This window comes from Rhineura floridana, chromosome 6, assembly GCF_030035675.1.
Source record: "Rhineura floridana isolate rRhiFlo1 chromosome 6, rRhiFlo1.hap2, whole genome shotgun sequence".
In the NCBI taxonomy this organism is placed as follows: domain Eukaryota; kingdom Metazoa; phylum Chordata; class Lepidosauria; order Squamata; family Rhineuridae; genus Rhineura; species Rhineura floridana.
In genome coordinates, this window is record NC_084485.1 from 139,198,116 (window position 1) to 139,215,149 (window position 17,034).

The following is a 17,034-nucleotide window of genomic DNA, read 5'->3' on the forward strand; positions in this document are numbered from 1 at the left end:
GGCGTAGCTCAGTTGGGGCAAACATAACAGGGGAGGAGGATACCGGCTACCCACTGGTATCTGGCTGCCATGCCACCTAGATTTACAGTGAGTGTGGCAATTACTGAAGACCAGCTGCTGCTTAGGGATGGCTTTGTTGCTCTGGTCCTATCTAAAACATGCATCACACCCTGCTCTATGCTGGCTGCTTTATTTACAAGTTCATGAGACCAGTATTCCTCTCCCCAATGATTGTGCTCCTCCTCTTTGTACTGGGATTGCTGTTGTATGCTATGCAGTTGTAGCAGCTGTGTACTTCTTTCCCATCTAACCATCCAACAGCAGAGCAGTTCTGTGGCAAAGGTGACAATTATTCTCTCTCTCTCTCTCTCTCTCTCTCTCGGCAACATCCTCCAGATGTTTTGGCCTACAAATCCCATCATCCCTGATTACTGGCCATACTGGCTGGGGCTGCTAGAACACCTGGAGGGTACCACATTGGCCACTCCTGCTCTACACTGGAGCTTGGGGTCTCTCGGGTCTATCAAGTTACCCTGAAGAGGAATGCTTGTCCATATGGTTTGGTCTTGAAGAATGAAGGTCCATGACATAGTTGTCAGAGTTTAGTTCTGCTCAGACCTGGAACCTAAGGATTTGGAGGAGGTGGAGACGGAGGAGGAACAGAGGGAACAAGACCCTCTAGGAGATGTCCATACTGTCAATGACCTGGAAGAGCTATTGGATCCAGATATCTCTGCTCCAGGACTGCAGGTCACTACACCTGCTGCCTAGGTTCCTGGATGGATGTCAGAATCTCCCCCTCTTCCCCAGGTCCACAGGAGGAGAGGAGACCACAAGCCAGGTAGGAGCTTCAGGGATATGGCTAGCTGTGCACAATAGGGTTGCCAGGTTCAGGGCCTGAGACTGATCCTGTATCTTTAGGAGAAGAGAAAGTCAGCCAAGTGCAGGTGTTCTTGCAACCCTGTAATGGGAAAAACCACAAGGTGGAATTCTCCCTTCCCCCTGCACACCTTTTAAAGATACATACGACTTCTTGGTTGCCAGGCCCAGCCTCCAAGAGGTCTTCTGTATCTTTAAAAGTTGTTCAGGGGGAAGGGAGAATTCCACCTTGAGGTTTTTCCCATTACAGAGTTGCAAGAACACCTGCACTTGGTTGACTTTCTCTTCTAAAGATACAGGATCAGTCTCAGGCCCTGAACTGGGCATCCCTACTGCATGAGCCTATTCAGGAAGAAGGGGAAGTGCATGGAATCACCTGTCCAGTTAAGGATCTGGATGAGAACCAGAAGGGGTGGAGGCTCCAAATCCCAGTCTGACCTGCTTCATTGCTAAAGCAATATCTCTCATCCAAGAGTCAGTTTTCCTGAACTAGGAAATGGACAACTCCAAAAAGAGGAGAACTGATTAAAGGTAGGTAAGTGTCAGCTGAGGAACACCACAATCCCACCAGCCCTCATCTAAGATATTTAGGTATTATTTATAGGAGGTGTTCATATATTCTAGGGTACGCACTGGCCAAGATTCCTACAGTATCTGATCTGTTCTGAGTTGCTCTGCGCTCTCTTCCGATTCATTCTGATTTATACTTTGGGTTTTGAGCTGCTCTGTATAAAATGAGACTGTGTTTCCCATTCACCATAATGGAAAATCTAAAAATGGTTATAACTTTTCCCCATTATGGCTGAACAGAATGGACTAAGCCTGCCAAATTGCAGAAAAAGAGGTCCAACGGCTTTGCTTTGAGGGGGGAAGTAAAGGGGATCCACTTTTCTTCATATTAGGGCAATGCGTTTAGGCCAACTAAAACTCCCAAAATCCATATTAGTTTCATTTTTGGTGGTGGTGGGGAGTATACATTTATCTCTTGCCCTTTCCTACCTTAAAATAATTAACAGGTGGCTGAATGATGTGCATTCTTGCTTGTGCATTTTAAAAATCTTTCTGGGGTTTGTTTGTGTCTGAGCCTTACAACACAAAGCTGTCTAGAATGTGGTCTGTGACGTTCTGAAAAGCTCTGCTTTTGTTTTCTTTTTAAATTATTTTTTCAAAACAATACTAATTAAATTGAATTGAGCTTTTAACTTTTTTATCTACTGTTCTTTAACAGGGAAAAAAAACAGAGTTCTTCAGTGCATTGCAGGCAACATGTTGGACAGCCTCACTTCTTGCAAAGCCCATGGACCTAGAGAAACACAGACATATAAGAAAACACAGAAGTATAAGAGATAGAAACCATAGAGTGACACAAGGCTTTATGGAAGCCGTGATCCAGTTTTTTGGGGGGGAGGGTATTGACATCACACTTTTGACTTGAGCTGAGAGGAAAGAATTCCAGTTTATCTTGTTATTCAGCCCCGCACAGAGAGCCTCTGTACACTTCTAATACAGGACTGCCGATTTTCACTCCTACAGTAAGTTTCACTGGCTAGCCAATGACTTCCGCAGACACTGTCAATGCAACATTATTGCAATATCATCATGCATTTAAGTGGGTCCTTTGCAAGTCTTGGCCATCCAGCCAGGGCTGCACCAAACATGGTTGAGAGCAGTGAAGTGAATGTGGCGTAAACACTTGATGCTTTCCAACCATGTTGCCTTAAGTCTGACTAGAAATAATTCATTCATTTGTATTGTGGTGATGTGCTGAGAAGCATGATGTTTGCATAGCACACATCTTCAGTGCTCCATGATATGAGCTATTAATGGCACATGTGACTTACCCTAAGGAGTGGGTTGCACACAGGATCTAGGTGTATATGTTGTACATGTTGTGTGACACAGGAGTGAAACTTGGGCTCATGGACTTCCTGCCACCCACCTGCATAGTGACAGCATCATGTAAACTGACACCAGGGAGCACACATCTATATGCATTTATACTCTTCCCATACAATCAGTCTATTTTTTTTTGTATGCTGGTTGGATCCATATCCTATGCATGGGGTACATACTTATACCTAATAATTGTTGCTGTGTCCCACAGTCTGTTAAATCTACATAGCTAGATTCAAAACTACGGGCCAAAAAACAGCCTGTTTATAAATATGAAACCACGGGATTTGCTATGTTGGATCAGGCCATTGGTCTGTCAAATCAAGTAACCTGCCTTAGGCAACTGAGTGAAAACCCCTTTCCATCCATAAAATGTCTAGCCAATGTGATGGATGGTATATGGGAGGGATTCCCCTCTGGTCTCTACAGCTGCAATCAACTTGCAAAAACATGGGATTTTAAGAGACGTGGAAGAGGAGGAGGAGGAGGAAGAATGGATATAGATTGTTTTGGCATCTGCATACAATGCCCTGTCATAAATAAAAACGATTCTAGGAAATAAATAAAGAACACTACATTTATATTTCTCAAAATTAAAAACAGAAGACTCCAGTCCAGTAAATCATTAGTTTGACCATGAGTATTCTCAGTTAAAGAAAAGGGATATGTACGTTTTATAGTTTGGTAGTAGTGTTGTCCAGTAGATGGATGATTCCGATTGCTTTCACTTGGAATTTGGAAGGTGATGATGGAAGAAAATGGCTCTCTCTTCCCCAACTGGGCAACATGTCACTTCATAGCCCTGGGCAAATCATTCTCTCTCTGTCTCAATTCCCCAGCTGTAAACAAAATAATAGCCAACCCAACAGCTTACCAAATAGGAGTCATGGGAGGATGTGAATACAATAAGGAGACATTGTTACCCACACAAACCCTTGTGGATAAGGTAGCTATATCTCTAGTTATTAAAATAAAAGTACTGGGCATGGTCCTGCAACGTTGACCAAATTGGGGGAGATGTAAGAATGATGACCATCAGAGCTTGTGCCCTGAAAGTAAGCAGGAAGGGAATCATGCAGGGATAAGAACTCTACTGACAGCTCACTCTGTGCCAAAGTGGCTGGGAGCCAAGCCAGAGTTGGCAGCATTGTAGGCTTAGATTGGTCCCTGGTTGTGTCACCTGAACCCGGCTGAGCTGGTAGCAGCAATGCTACCCCCAAGTCATCTAGAGGGGATGGTACTTTAGCACAGCAGAAGTCAGTCTAGCAGTAACCTCCTTCTCCAAGCTGCTAGAGAGCAAGGTGCAAAGACCCTGCCTCTAGGAACTCCAAGTGCTTAGGGATGCAGAATAATTTTTTCTGGTCCACGGTTTAAAATGAATCAACCCGGTCTGCAGTCTCTGGATTTGTATGCATAGCAGAATGCAGATAGCAATTGGACTGCACATTTCTCCAATTTTGTGATACACTTTCAGGTCAAAAAATGAGTACAAAAATGTGTATTTTAGGGGGAACTGCATACAAAATATTTTAGGAGACAGTATGCAGAAAAAGTGTACAAATTAAATGCATTTTTGTGCACTTTTGTTTTTAATCCACAGAAAATGGGATGGAATGGACTTATTAATGAATGCATTCAAAACTGACACAGTACAGAATTAGGCTGATCTGTTTATCTCTAATTCTATGACCATCAGTGCCAGAGTTGTACACACATGCTTAATACTAAATGAACACTCAAGGTATTTCACTTTGGGTGTCTTGTGCCCATTATTTCTTCTGTTTTGATCTGAACATATGACATATTCTTCCTCTCCAGTGCTATACAAAATAACTTTATGATTGGTAAATAAACATTAACTGTTCCCCATCAAGGCCAAGTCTGTGCAAGTACACTTATGAGTTTCATCCACTCTTGCTCTGTGAGCAATATACTGAAACATGGCCCTGTAAGTTCTTCTCTGGCTTGGATTTCTTCTGAGCTAGAGAAGAAATCAAGTCCACCTGAGTCAGGAAATTCTGTACATCTAGGATGCCCCTCCAAAGAGATCCTCAGTGGCCAGGTGCACAACATTAAAGATATAACCTGAAATGCCTGCATCATTGCTGCTTACTGGGATGCTTTCCAGCCATCCCAGTAGGGACAGGGCAGGGCAGTGTGAGGTTGGGGCAGTGTGTGCATACTAGTGGGAGCACTGGATTGGCTCTGTTGATGCATCTGCACCATCCTGGCCTCACTGCTGCCCTGCCCTAGTCCCATCACCCCAGCACATTGCAGCAATACTACTGCTGGGATGCCAGGTACATTACTCCTCCTCTCCCCAACAGCTATTCCTGAAGCTAAGAAATTTCCACATATAATTCTCAAAACTCTCACCATACTATTAGGATTCTTTGTGGAAGCCATCAAAGTTAAATGGACATAATATAGAGAATCGGGGTGTAAATATATAATGAAAAGCTTGCTTTAATAGGTATATCATGAGAAGACGGGACCAATAAGCTTTATCAAAAACCTTAGAAATAGTAAGAGCTGAGGCTCAGTGTTTTATAAGGCCAACATAGACAGGAAAGTTTAATATCTCTGTTGATATAATGCATATATGCAGCTAAGCTACTTTTTGGTCCTTCCTCCTAAAAGTCCCTTGTCTTTCTATATAAAACCTGGAATGGATAGCCTGCCATTACTTGGGGTACCCTGGAATACTAGCCAGGATCAGGAAATGGTTCTACCACGAAGGGTATACTCTCAAAACCCACAAACCAGATGTGAGAGATGCTTTAGCTTGACATGGCTTGGTCTGGTCTCTCTACACAGAGACTATCCACGTGGATCATTTTTCATCCTCACCATGGCTGCCGCTGTTGTTTTTTTTAGCACCTCTTTAACAGTGCCTTACAATGCCAAGGCAGGAGCATGAGAAGCCACTGTCTGAACTAGATTTCCAAATTCTGTGGTCTTTGGATTAAATAGGATTGACATAACAGTGAAATGCTACGTTTGATTGCCAGCCTGTCGCAGCACCAGTTGCACTTTATTATTTAACAGCTGCCCAACACATGCACTGTAAACAAAGCACACATGTGCAGTGCATTATCACACTAAAAATGCAGATGCCTCTCCCACCAGCCTCCCGACTGCCTTAAACGTCCCGTTACTCTGTTATTCCTGCACAATAACCTATTCCATTTGTGTGAGAATTATGTGAGACATTTCTCAGCTCTTTGAAGGTAAGAGCATGCAGGATACCAGTTGCATAAGAACAGCCTTGACAGCACGGGGAGCAAGTAGCAGCCTGAAGCTGGTAACGAGAGCATTGGTTAGCATTACTGCTGTCGATTTATTGCAAGTACTCAGTGGGCACATCAAAAGTTATACGCTTTTTAACATCCCAGGGAAATGAGATGAGGCTGGATGATTTCCCACTGTGATTCATGGTGTCAGGCTGGGATAATAGCAATAGGCAAGCTCCCTCTGACAGACTAAATGAGGGTTTTTATTACCAGCAGGGACCCCTTGGGGGTTCAGTCCAAGAATCCCTCTGGCTCATGCATTTAACACATCTCACAGTTAGGTGCAGAAAATGCAACAACGACCAGAACAACAGCAGCAGCAACAACAACAACAAAAATGGCTTCTGATAAATCACTCCATTATGCAGGTGTTAAAATCCAATATTTTACTATTGCAGAAACAGCAAACTACCCCTTTATAGAATTATTACCCTAATTATTTTACTCATTGCTGCTGGAAGCTGTTCTCAAGCCATACATCAACATATGGAGTCTCTTTGGGCTTATATTTTATTCCCCCCCTTTCTTTTCTCTGTTGCCTCTACTTTTAACTCGTCTCATGCTCCTGACAGTTCAGCATTCACAGTGACTCTTGGGTTCCCCCAACTGAAGTAACTGGTGGTGAGGGAGGGAGAGGACAAACATACTGTTATGGGTTTGGGCTTGAGATAGATGATTTCTATGAGTCCCCTTCCAGCCTATGATTTGGAACCCTGCACCTGAAGGTGGACTCTGCAGCTGAGAAACCTGCTCTGCTGGTCAGAAGAGTCTCCTTTGTTAATCTAATACAGTGGCCAGGTGGGCTATCAAGTGCCCATTAACTGGCAGATGGGCCAGGAAGATCCTATTGTTATTGAAACTCTTCAGGAGAGCCCCCCCCAAGAGAGGCTTGTGTTTTGAGTAGAGTCTGAGGAAAGGCTGGAAACTGGAGATAGACAGAGAGGATGACTCCCTGCCTCATGGCTTTAGGGTGCCTCCTGTAAGCCTCAGGAAAAAGCAAGATATTGGACTGCTGATGCTTTGAACCTCTCCATCTTAAGCTCAGGTTGGAATGTGTGTAAATAAATAAACCATATTTCATAAAAACACAGCGGTCTATGCTGACCTTATTTCCAAGGAAACTAAACCCCTGGATAAGAGCAGGGACCCCTGGAGATCTCTCACCGCTCGGAGATTGGGGTGGCGCACAGCAATATATTAAATGTGTCACCTCCAGAATCCGGGAGAGGACTAGCAAGCTGGAGAGGATTCCCGCAGGCTGTTCCTGTTTGGGGATTTGCCATGTGTGCCTCAAGTTGGTCTTATGGTTTCTAACTGGCAAAGGGCTGGCGGTGGAGTTGCAGTATCTCTGTCAGAATGGGCCCCTTGACAGAGAAGAGATGAGGGCGGACGGGATGGGAACAATTCTTGACTCTGCAGACCACTGAAAGGTCTCCAGGGGTCTGGAAGGAACCAAGGCAGTGAAGGTCTTAGAGGACAGGAAGTGAAATTTGGCCTGAGTCCCAGGTTGGCTTAAGATCAGTTCATAGGCTATTGGTTCAATGTAGTTGCTGTCTCAAAACCATGGGCTCCCCCATGGCTGGCTCGCATGCAATACTGGTAATGTGTCATATGGGTACAATCATACGGGTAGACTGGATCCCAAACCAGCATCCCTCTTGTAGCCACATGATATGGTCTATATATATGTTACGACACTTTGATGCCTAATGCCATCAGTAGGGAGCAACTGCACTACATTGGTAAATTATGAATGGACATCCCATCAATGCCTAGGGAAGCTATTTGCACAGAGTTCCTCATGTATCTCAGTGTCATTTATTCTTTGACATTCCCATTGCCAGCAGCTGACCCAGGACCATTTGAATGGCTTATTTTGACTTTGAATGAGGTGAAACAAGAGAGAGAGAGAGAGAGAGAGAGAGAGAGAGAGATGCTGACAAATGACCACTAACAAATACAGTGACGTGACCATGGAGGGGCATTGGTCATTTCAGTTGGTTGGCATTTATTGGGACTCACCACAGCCCAGAAAAAGTCATGAATCCATGCCGACATTCGGCATCATGAATCCCTATTTGCTAGAAACTGCCCCCATTTTCTGATACCTGTTCCTGATAGTCTCTGGGGAGATACTGAAAAAAAGATATATATACATTTTCAGATATTTCCCTGGGTTTGCAGAAATTAAATATTTTCCTCCGTATATCAACCTGGGAGTAAACTCAGTTGAAAACTGGCTTTTTCAGCTGAGAAAGCATGCTTATGACTGTACAATAAAAGGAGAAAGATTATTCTTGGCTGCAGTGCATAAATGCATGTACATGAACACAAAATGGACTGGTACACCCTTTCTTTTCCCTTCCTCCTTGCACATGTGCACACATACTTCTTATCCAGATCATACATGATGTTGAATGAGGTTGAGCTGCAGCTATTATATAATGCATACAAACAGTGCTGTGGCAAGATTAAAATGTCTGCTAAATGTAAATGTACTACCTTCAAGTCAATTCCGACTTATGGCGACCCTATTAACAGGGTTTTCATAAGGCTGAGAGGCAGTGACTGGCCCAAGGTCACCTAGTGAGCTTCATGGCCATGTGAGGATTCGAACCCTTGTCTCCCAGGTCATAGTCCAACACCTTAACCACTACACCACACTAAAACATGTTTTAAGTTTTCCAAAACGGAATGCTTAGGCTCAGTTTAGAAGCACATCCTGTAGTAACCAATATGTGCTGTCATAGACAATGAAGAGTGAAGGGCAAAACCTTCTGCATTTTGTAATTGGAGAAGGAAGCTCAAGCAGTGCTCCATGGAGGGCGAACAGAAGTTACAAGGACACAAGAGTGCCCCCTTTTTTTCAGCTGTGACAGGTTCAACGGTAAACCATTGTGGTCAAAGCATTTGAATGATCAGTGAAAATAAACTGAAAACAAAATAAAGAAAGAAGAGGAAAGGAAGGAAGGAGGGACTACGGGGGCAGGAAAGTGGTGCCTTTTCTTGAACTGGCTGCCCAGGGCCTCTTTGCTGGGCAACCCCAATTCTGCCTAGACAGTTCATTTCTTCCCTTCACTACTTTAATGTTGTTCTCTGGCTCACTGTTCCTGAAGGGGGAGTCTGTTCCCCTGTCCATCAAGGAGTTTGGTTAACAGGGCCAGTTGCAAATGCAACTTCCTGTGTACAACAGGAGGTCCAGGTTGAATGTGATCATTTCAGAGCAGCCACACTGGCAGTTAATAGGCTTTTCCTTCTTTCTCCTCTCCAGCTTTCCTGTTGTTCTGTCATTTCTCTCATCGCTTGGCCTGGGCTGAGACACCTACTGGTAACAGCAGGGTGGCGGGAAGGCAACACACTTCTTGTTTGGAATAACACTCAGCGTGCATATGATGGATCTTAACTGAAGGCAGGCTTCCAAATGAAGTCTATGTCAGTCAACAGAAGAGATCTGCCTGTACCTTTCTACATGCCCCTGCGCTCATGAGCGGTTTTTTTCCGGGGGGGGGAGGTGGCTTAAGTCTCTATTTTTAATTCTCATTCTCTGAAAATGCTTGCAGCCATCATAATGCCATTGGATACTGCTGCTTTCCCCTCTCCTTACCTCACTGGAAATTGCCTAAAAAATCTAGGTTTTTTTTGGGGGGGGGGTTATTTATTTATTTATTTATTATTTGATTTATATCCCACTCTTCCTCCCAGCAGGAGCCCAGGGCGGCAAACAGAAACGCTAAAAACACTTTAAAACATCATAAAAACAGACCTTAAAATACATTAAAACAAAACAATGTTAAAAACATTTTTTTAAAAACAAAGCTTTAAAACCATCTTTTATAAAAGGGTTAAAACATATTATTAAAGAAACATATTAACAAGCAATTCTAACACAGACGCAGACTGGGATAGGTCTCAACCTAAAAGGCTTGTTGAAAGAGGAAAGTCTTCAAAAGGCGCCAGAGGTGGCACCTTCCCAATATTCAAGGGGAGGGAATTCCACAGGGTAGGTGCCGCCACTCTAAAGGTCCGTTTCCTATATTGTGCAGGACTAACCTCCTGAGAAGGTGGTATCTGCAGGAGGCCCTCACCTGCAGAGCGCAGTGATTGACTGGGTATATAAGGGGTAAGACAGTCTTTCAGGTATCCTGGTCCCAAGCTGTGTAGGGCTTTGTACACCAAAACTAGAACCTTGAACTTGGCCGGGTAGCAAATGGGCAGCTAGTGCAATTCTTTCAGCAGCGGGGTGGGTGACATGTTAGTGATACCCTGCCCCAGTGAGCAGTCTCGCCACCGCATTTTGCACCAGCTGCAGCTTCCGGACCAACCTGAAGGGCAGCCCCACATAGATTTTAGATTGTGCTGCAGGAAATGTTTGCCACTTTTTATTTCCATGTTGGCAACAACCGATTTCTTCAAGAAAACATTTAAGTCTCATTTAATAATAAGTATTTGGTATTATTATTGTTTTTCCTGGTTACTCTCCCAGTCCTATTTCCTTCCTTGGACACTGGTCTTTCCTTCCTGGATTAATCACATGGGTGATTCCACTCAATCAGTGAACTGGAAAGACATCACAATCTGATTTGGCTGCATGATGCTATCAGTGAGGGTGAGTGAGGGCAAGTGGGGGCAATTTAAACAAATAAGCAAATACTTTCACAAAGAGTGGTGAAAATTTAAAGAAATGAGGCACTGCCAAGTTATTCATGAGAAAATGCACGTCATTTCAGCTCCACTGTATTTTTAGTCTTTATAATGCCATTTGAAATTGTCCTACCCTTCCCCCAAAAAAGAATCTTACAAGTTTCTGTCATATTATTAAACAGAATAAGAATGGAAATATCCTAGCAGCACTTTGCTCTAAAATGTATTGGCCACAATCCAGCATCCAAATATGCTACTTTAAGCCTATTGATTTCACTGGATATCGGTATACCTAACTCTATGCTAGATTATGGGGATTTATTTAGAAGTCAGTCTCTTTGAATGGAATTTATGTGCAAACAAGTGCACTCAGCCTGAAAATAAGCACCTTCTCTGTGTCTCCAAATAAAGCTGGCTAGTACTCAGGAGGAGCTGACTTTTAGAATGATGTCTGATATTAAAGAGTACTGGAAATTTCACGTGTCTGAGAAAGCCACTCTCTGAAATAGAATTACCACAAACATTTTGCACTGACCACCAGCTGGGCTTCCCCCTCCCTCGCTTGAGATTTTGTCAGCTCAGTTCATGTGCAATTCAAATGCCAAACATATATAATAATGATTTGTTGGTTCTACTCCCATGACAGGAAAAATAAGGACCAAAAGTGATTTTTTAAATGCGCAGAAGGGATTTATTGTGTTTTCAAAATGTATGTCGCATTTTCAGAGGTAATATGGGGCTTTTGAAGCACTGGGTTATTAGACACCCCCTTTGGGATAAATGAACATCCATTTTTAAGACAGCGTCAAATGCCCCTTGCAAACATACTGGATTCTCTGAAAAGCTGATACACAGCATGATTTTATAACTTGGAGTTTTAACTTCTCTCAGTAGTCTTGGTTTTACGATCAAATACTTAGAGAGACTTTTTTGTGGTAGTCAGTAACATAATGGGATTGTGTGTCCAGAGAGTGGAGCAGAATTATGAATCTGCTGGCTACATTATGTGGAAGCAGTAGGCAGCATAGCTGAGCAGAGAAAGCAGAATGAACCTGATGGTTGCTAATATGAGAGAGAAAGTTGTGTACAATATTGTAGGTCAAGAAGATCGATAGAACAATTTAGCGAGCATGGAGATCCAGGAAGGTGAAGGCAGGTGAAGATGACTGACAGTTGTGGAAGATACAGAAGGGCTTCAAAAGAGAAAGAGACAGGATGTAGAATGTTGCATGGCTTGCTCAACAAACCCTTTCAATAGAAAAGAAAGGAATGGGTTGTGGATGAATGGAAAGGAGATCTCGAAGGTGAACTCTGAAGCCCAAGAAGTTATCTAGTGCACTGAATGTAACTACTCAATATACAGGGTTTCAAGGCCAGGAGACATTGCTTGGGCACATGCCAATTGATCTGCAAAGGTAAGTTTGCAGCATATAGGAAGTGTTCATGGCATGAAACCAGTATAGCAAGTATTCAAAACAGTGCCTTTAAGGGCAAATAGGAGCCAGGGGATGGGGAGGGTGGGTTCTGTGGGAAACCACATGAAGCCCCAATCTAGTTTGGGAATACTATGCTGCTCAGGGCTCTGTGCAGCTGCTTTTCCTTTCAAAAGTGACCAGCTTAAGCATGCATTTTAAGCATACCCAAAATAGGTTCAGAACTTTGGACAGTGCCTTGGAAGTTTGGACTAAGCCCCAGACTGGATTCACTGCCCCACTGCTATCAAAGCCACCAGTCTCCACTGGCTACCAGTTACTCACCCCTGCAGCAAGTCTTTACCACGTATCCATCCTTTTCAACTTAAGAGTTGGGCTAGTTTAAAAATGGTAAAAGAAGGATTATGCTACTCCTTCAGAGCAGCGGTATCTGCTAGTCTGTGGTCTGGTAGATATGATTCATGATGTGGGGTGGAAGCACCTGGCTTGTTTATCCAGTTGGGATGGCATATGCACTCTGTCAATGTTCAGAGGCACTTTCCTGCCTGTGAAATTCCAGGGTATGGTTAAATGCAGATGACCATTTGGTGAAGAGACGACTGATTATTCACTGGATGCAGGCTGCGAGGTCCAAATTTGTGGACAGGCAAGAGAAAAACACATAGCTGCCCTGAAATAGCATATGCTATGGATGCACAGAGCATACATTCACCCCCAGTGCAGGCCCGCTGGCTGTCACCAGAAGAAAACATAGGATGGAACACTGGGCTGTGGGAGTTCCATTGCCTATTCACACCCCTGAATGAGTCTTGGGTTTGGGAAGGAGCTGGAGCTGCAGTCACAGGCAGGGATGTGCATCTGTGCTTGCAAAATTCTTGATTTATATATGTAATAGCATTTGTATGCCACTTGATTGTAAATAGAACCTCTAAGCAGCTTACCCCCAAAAAAACCCAACCCCCCCAAGCCATTTGTGTCAGTAGGAATCAAAGGCAACTTTTCATGTGCTTACCTGTATACTCAGGAGGACAAATGCACTCATACTTCCCTATTAGGTTCAGGCATGTGGCACCATTCAGGCAAGGGTCCGAAACACATTCATTCACTTCTAGGTCACAGTGTTTTCCTTGGTAGCCTGGGACACAGTAGCAGGAGTACCCGCTGATCTTGTCTCTGCACACTGCTCCGTTGAGGCAAGGGCTGGAAAGGCATTCGTCAATGTCAGTTTCACAGTGCATACCTGTGTACCCTTCAGTACAAAGGCAGGCGAGGCCATCAGGCTGGTCCCAGCATGTGCCTCCGTGCCTGCAGGAATGCAAGCCACACATGCTGGTGGCGGTTTCACAGGTAGCTCCAGTGTACCCTGTGGGGCAGTCACAAGTAAAGCTGAGGCTTCCTGCAGCACTTGAACAGGTAGCGTTATGAAGACACGGGCTGGAGGAGCAAGGATCAGAGACTTTCTTCGCACAGTCTTCTGCCAAGGTGTCACCTGAAGAGTCCAGACAGCTGCAACCACCCTTTCCAGCTGCACCACCACCACATGCCGAGTCCTTTTGGCAAGAGTTTGGCAGGCACCTAGGACCATCTTTTAGGCAAAGTGACTCTAAGAAGGAAAGACAGAGCTTAATGGGCAACTCTCAGGGCAGTCAAAATATACAGTAAGAAGTGGGGCCTGCAATAAAATGCTGTTGTCTACCCTAGAGATGGAGAAGACATTACATTCAGTTTGCATTTAAAGGTGAGCCTTCCAAATCTGCACTTTCCAAAACAATACCCAAACCAAAACAGCCTTCCAAATTTGCACTTCTCTAAATTTTGCGATGCAGTGCTCCAGCCAAGTAATGCTTTTTAAAATGCGTATAGGGGGGTAACGTGTGCATAAAATGCATATGTTCATGAAAATAACTGACACAAATGTGTTGTATTTTATATTGTTGTGAACTACCCTGGGACCTTTTGGTGAAGGAAGGGGAATAAATTTAACAACAACCACAACAGTATCAGTGAAAACTGCTTTCCAAAAATGTGCATATTAGGAAAAAGTCACACAAAAATGCTGATGATTTTGTACGAGGACTTTAAAAAGAATTGCAAACTGATGTGGAAATGTGGAATCCTGAACTTAAGATTGGAACAAATGAGAAACTGAGAGAAACCAGAATGGACAGATTCTCCCATCCTTAGTCTGCCCATAGCCTGCAGCAGGAGCTTTCTAGTGCTGTTCAGGCCTTGCTAGCGGAGGAGGGCGTGAAGGTCAGGAGGAAGGAAAAGACAAAGGACACATGATTTGTCTGCTCCTCTCCCTGAGGATGTCCCCCTCCCCCAGTGCTGTATGGCACTTGAGGGCTGTGAGACCCAAAGTTGAGTATTTCATAGCTATATCATGGGAAAGAGGATGTGGTTCTGGGCAATGGGAAAGAGAGACAGGGGTGGGGTACCTCAAGCCTGGGGACCAAATGCAAACCTGCAGGCCTCTGTTTGGCCATCGGGACTCTTCCTCGGCCCACACATCCCTCCTTAGCCCTGTGACACACTGCCCTCCAGTTCTTTTGCCTGGCTGGAACATCTACTTGAATGGTATCTTATTTTTTAATTTTTTAATTATTTTATTTGTATCCAGCCCTTCCTCCCAGCAGGAGCCCAGGGCGGCAAACAAAGTGCTAAAAACACTTTAAAACATCATAAAAACAGATCTTAAAATACATTAAACAAAACAGTGTTAAAAACATAAAAGGGTTAAAAACATTATTAAAAAGCATATTAAGCAATTCTAACGCAGACACAGACTGGGATAGGTCTCAACCTAAAAGGCTTGTTGAAAGAGGAAAGTCTTCAAAAGGTGCCGAAAAGATAGCAGAGATGGCGCCTGCCTAATATTCAAAGGGAGGGAATTCCACAGGGTAGGTGCTGCCACACTAAAGGTCCTTTTCCTATATTGTGCAGAACGAACCTCCTGATAAGATGGTATCTGCAGGAGGCCCTCACCTGAAGAGTACAGTGATCAACTGGGTATATAAGGGGTAAGACGGTCTTTCAGGCATCCTGGTCCCAAGCTGTGTAGGGCTTTGTACACCAAAACTAGAACCTTGAACTGGCCTGGTAGCCAATGGGCAGCTAGTGCAATTCTTTTAGCAGCGGGATGACATGTTGGTGATACCCTGCCCCAGTGAGCAGTCTCACCGCTGCATTTTGCACCAGCTGCAGCTTCCGGACCAACCTTAAGGACAACCACACATAGAGAGCATTACAGTAATCCAACTTAGTGGTTACCAGTGCATGGACAACAGTGGTCAGGCTATCCCGGTCCAGAAATGGCCACAGCTGTCTCACCAGACGAAGCTGGTAAAAGGCACTCCTAGCCACTGAGGTCACCTGGACCTCTAGTGACAAAGATGGATCCAGGAGCACCCCCAGACTACGGACCTGCTCTTTCAGAGGGAGTATAACCCCGTCCAAAGCAGGCAGCTGACCAATTATCCGAACTCGGGAACCACCAACTCACAGCGGCTCCGTCTTGCTAGGATTCAGACTCAGTTTATTGGCCCTCATCCAGCCCACCACCGAGTCCAGGCAGTGGTCCAGGGCTTGCATGGCCTCTCCTGATTCAGATGTTGTGGAAAAATAGAGCTGGGTATCATCAGCATACTGCTGACACCTCGCCTCAAATCTCCTGATGACCTCTCCCAAGGGCTTCATATAGATGTTAAACAGCATGGGGGACAAGATGGTACCCTGCGACACCCCACAGCACAGCTGCCAGGGGGCTGAAAGACAGTCACCCAATGCAATTCTCTGAGAGCGACCTTGGAGATAGGATTGGAACCACTGTAAAACACTGCCTCCAATACCCATCTCACCAAGTCGGCCCAGAAGGATACCATGGTCAATGGTATCAAAAGCCACTGAGAGATCAAGTAAGAATAACAGGGTTGCACTCCCCCTGTCCTTCTCCCAATAAAGGTCATCCATCAAGGCGACCTGGTATGAATGCCCATTGCATGCCTAGGTGGAGAGGTGCATAAGAACATAAGAACATAAGAAGAGCCTGCTGGATCAGGCCAGTGGCCCATCTAGTCCAGCATCCTGTTCTCACAGTGGCCAACCAGGTGCCTGGGGAAAGCCCGCAAGCAGGACCCGAGTGCAAGAACACTCTCCCCTCCTGAGGCTTCCAGCAACTGGTTTTCAGAAGCATGCTGCCTCTGACTAGGGTGGCAGAGCACAGCCATCACAGCTAGTAGCCATTGATAGCCCTGTCCTCCATGAATTTGTCTAATCTTCTTTTAAAGCCATCCAAGCTGGTGGCCATTACTGCATCTTGTGGGAGCAAATTCCATAGTTTAACTATGCGCTGAGTAAAGAAGTACTTCCTTTTGTCTGTCCTGAATCTTCCAACATTCAGCTTCTTTGAATGTCCACGAGTTCTAGTATTATGAGAGAGGGAGAAGAACTTTTCTCTATCCACTTTCTCAATGCCATGCATAATTTTATACACTTCTATCATGTCTCCTCTGACCCGCCTTTTCTCTAAACTAAAAAGCCCCAAATGCTGCAACCTTTCCTCGTAAGGGAGTCGCTCCATCCCCTTGATCATTCTGGTTGCCCTCTTCTGAACCTTTTCCAACTCTATAATATCCTTTTTGAGATGAGGCGACCAGAACTGTACACAGTATTCCAAATGCGGCCGCACCATAGATTTATACAATGGCATTATGATATCGGCTGTTTTATTTTCAATACCTTTCCTAATTATCGCTAGCATGGAATTTGCCTTTTTCACAGCTGCCGCACACTGGGTCGACATTTTCATCGTGCTGTCCACTACAACCCCGAGGTCTCTCTCCTGGTCGGTCACCGCCAGTTCAGACCCCATGAGCGTATATGTGAAATTAAGATTT

At 44.5% G+C, this 17,034-nt stretch overlaps 1 protein-coding gene across 1 annotated transcript in view; it reads right to left on the reverse strand.

The window, feature by feature from the left end:
* Window positions 1–17,034, reverse strand: part of CRB1 (crumbs cell polarity complex component 1) — a 202,147-nt gene that overhangs the window by 130,127 nt on the left and 54,986 nt on the right. The window contains exon 2 of the mRNA XM_061630658.1: window positions 13,152–13,742. Coding sequence (XP_061486642.1) covers window positions 13,152–13,742 — 591 coding nt within the window. The remainder of the gene's footprint in view (window positions 1–13,151; window positions 13,743–17,034) is intronic.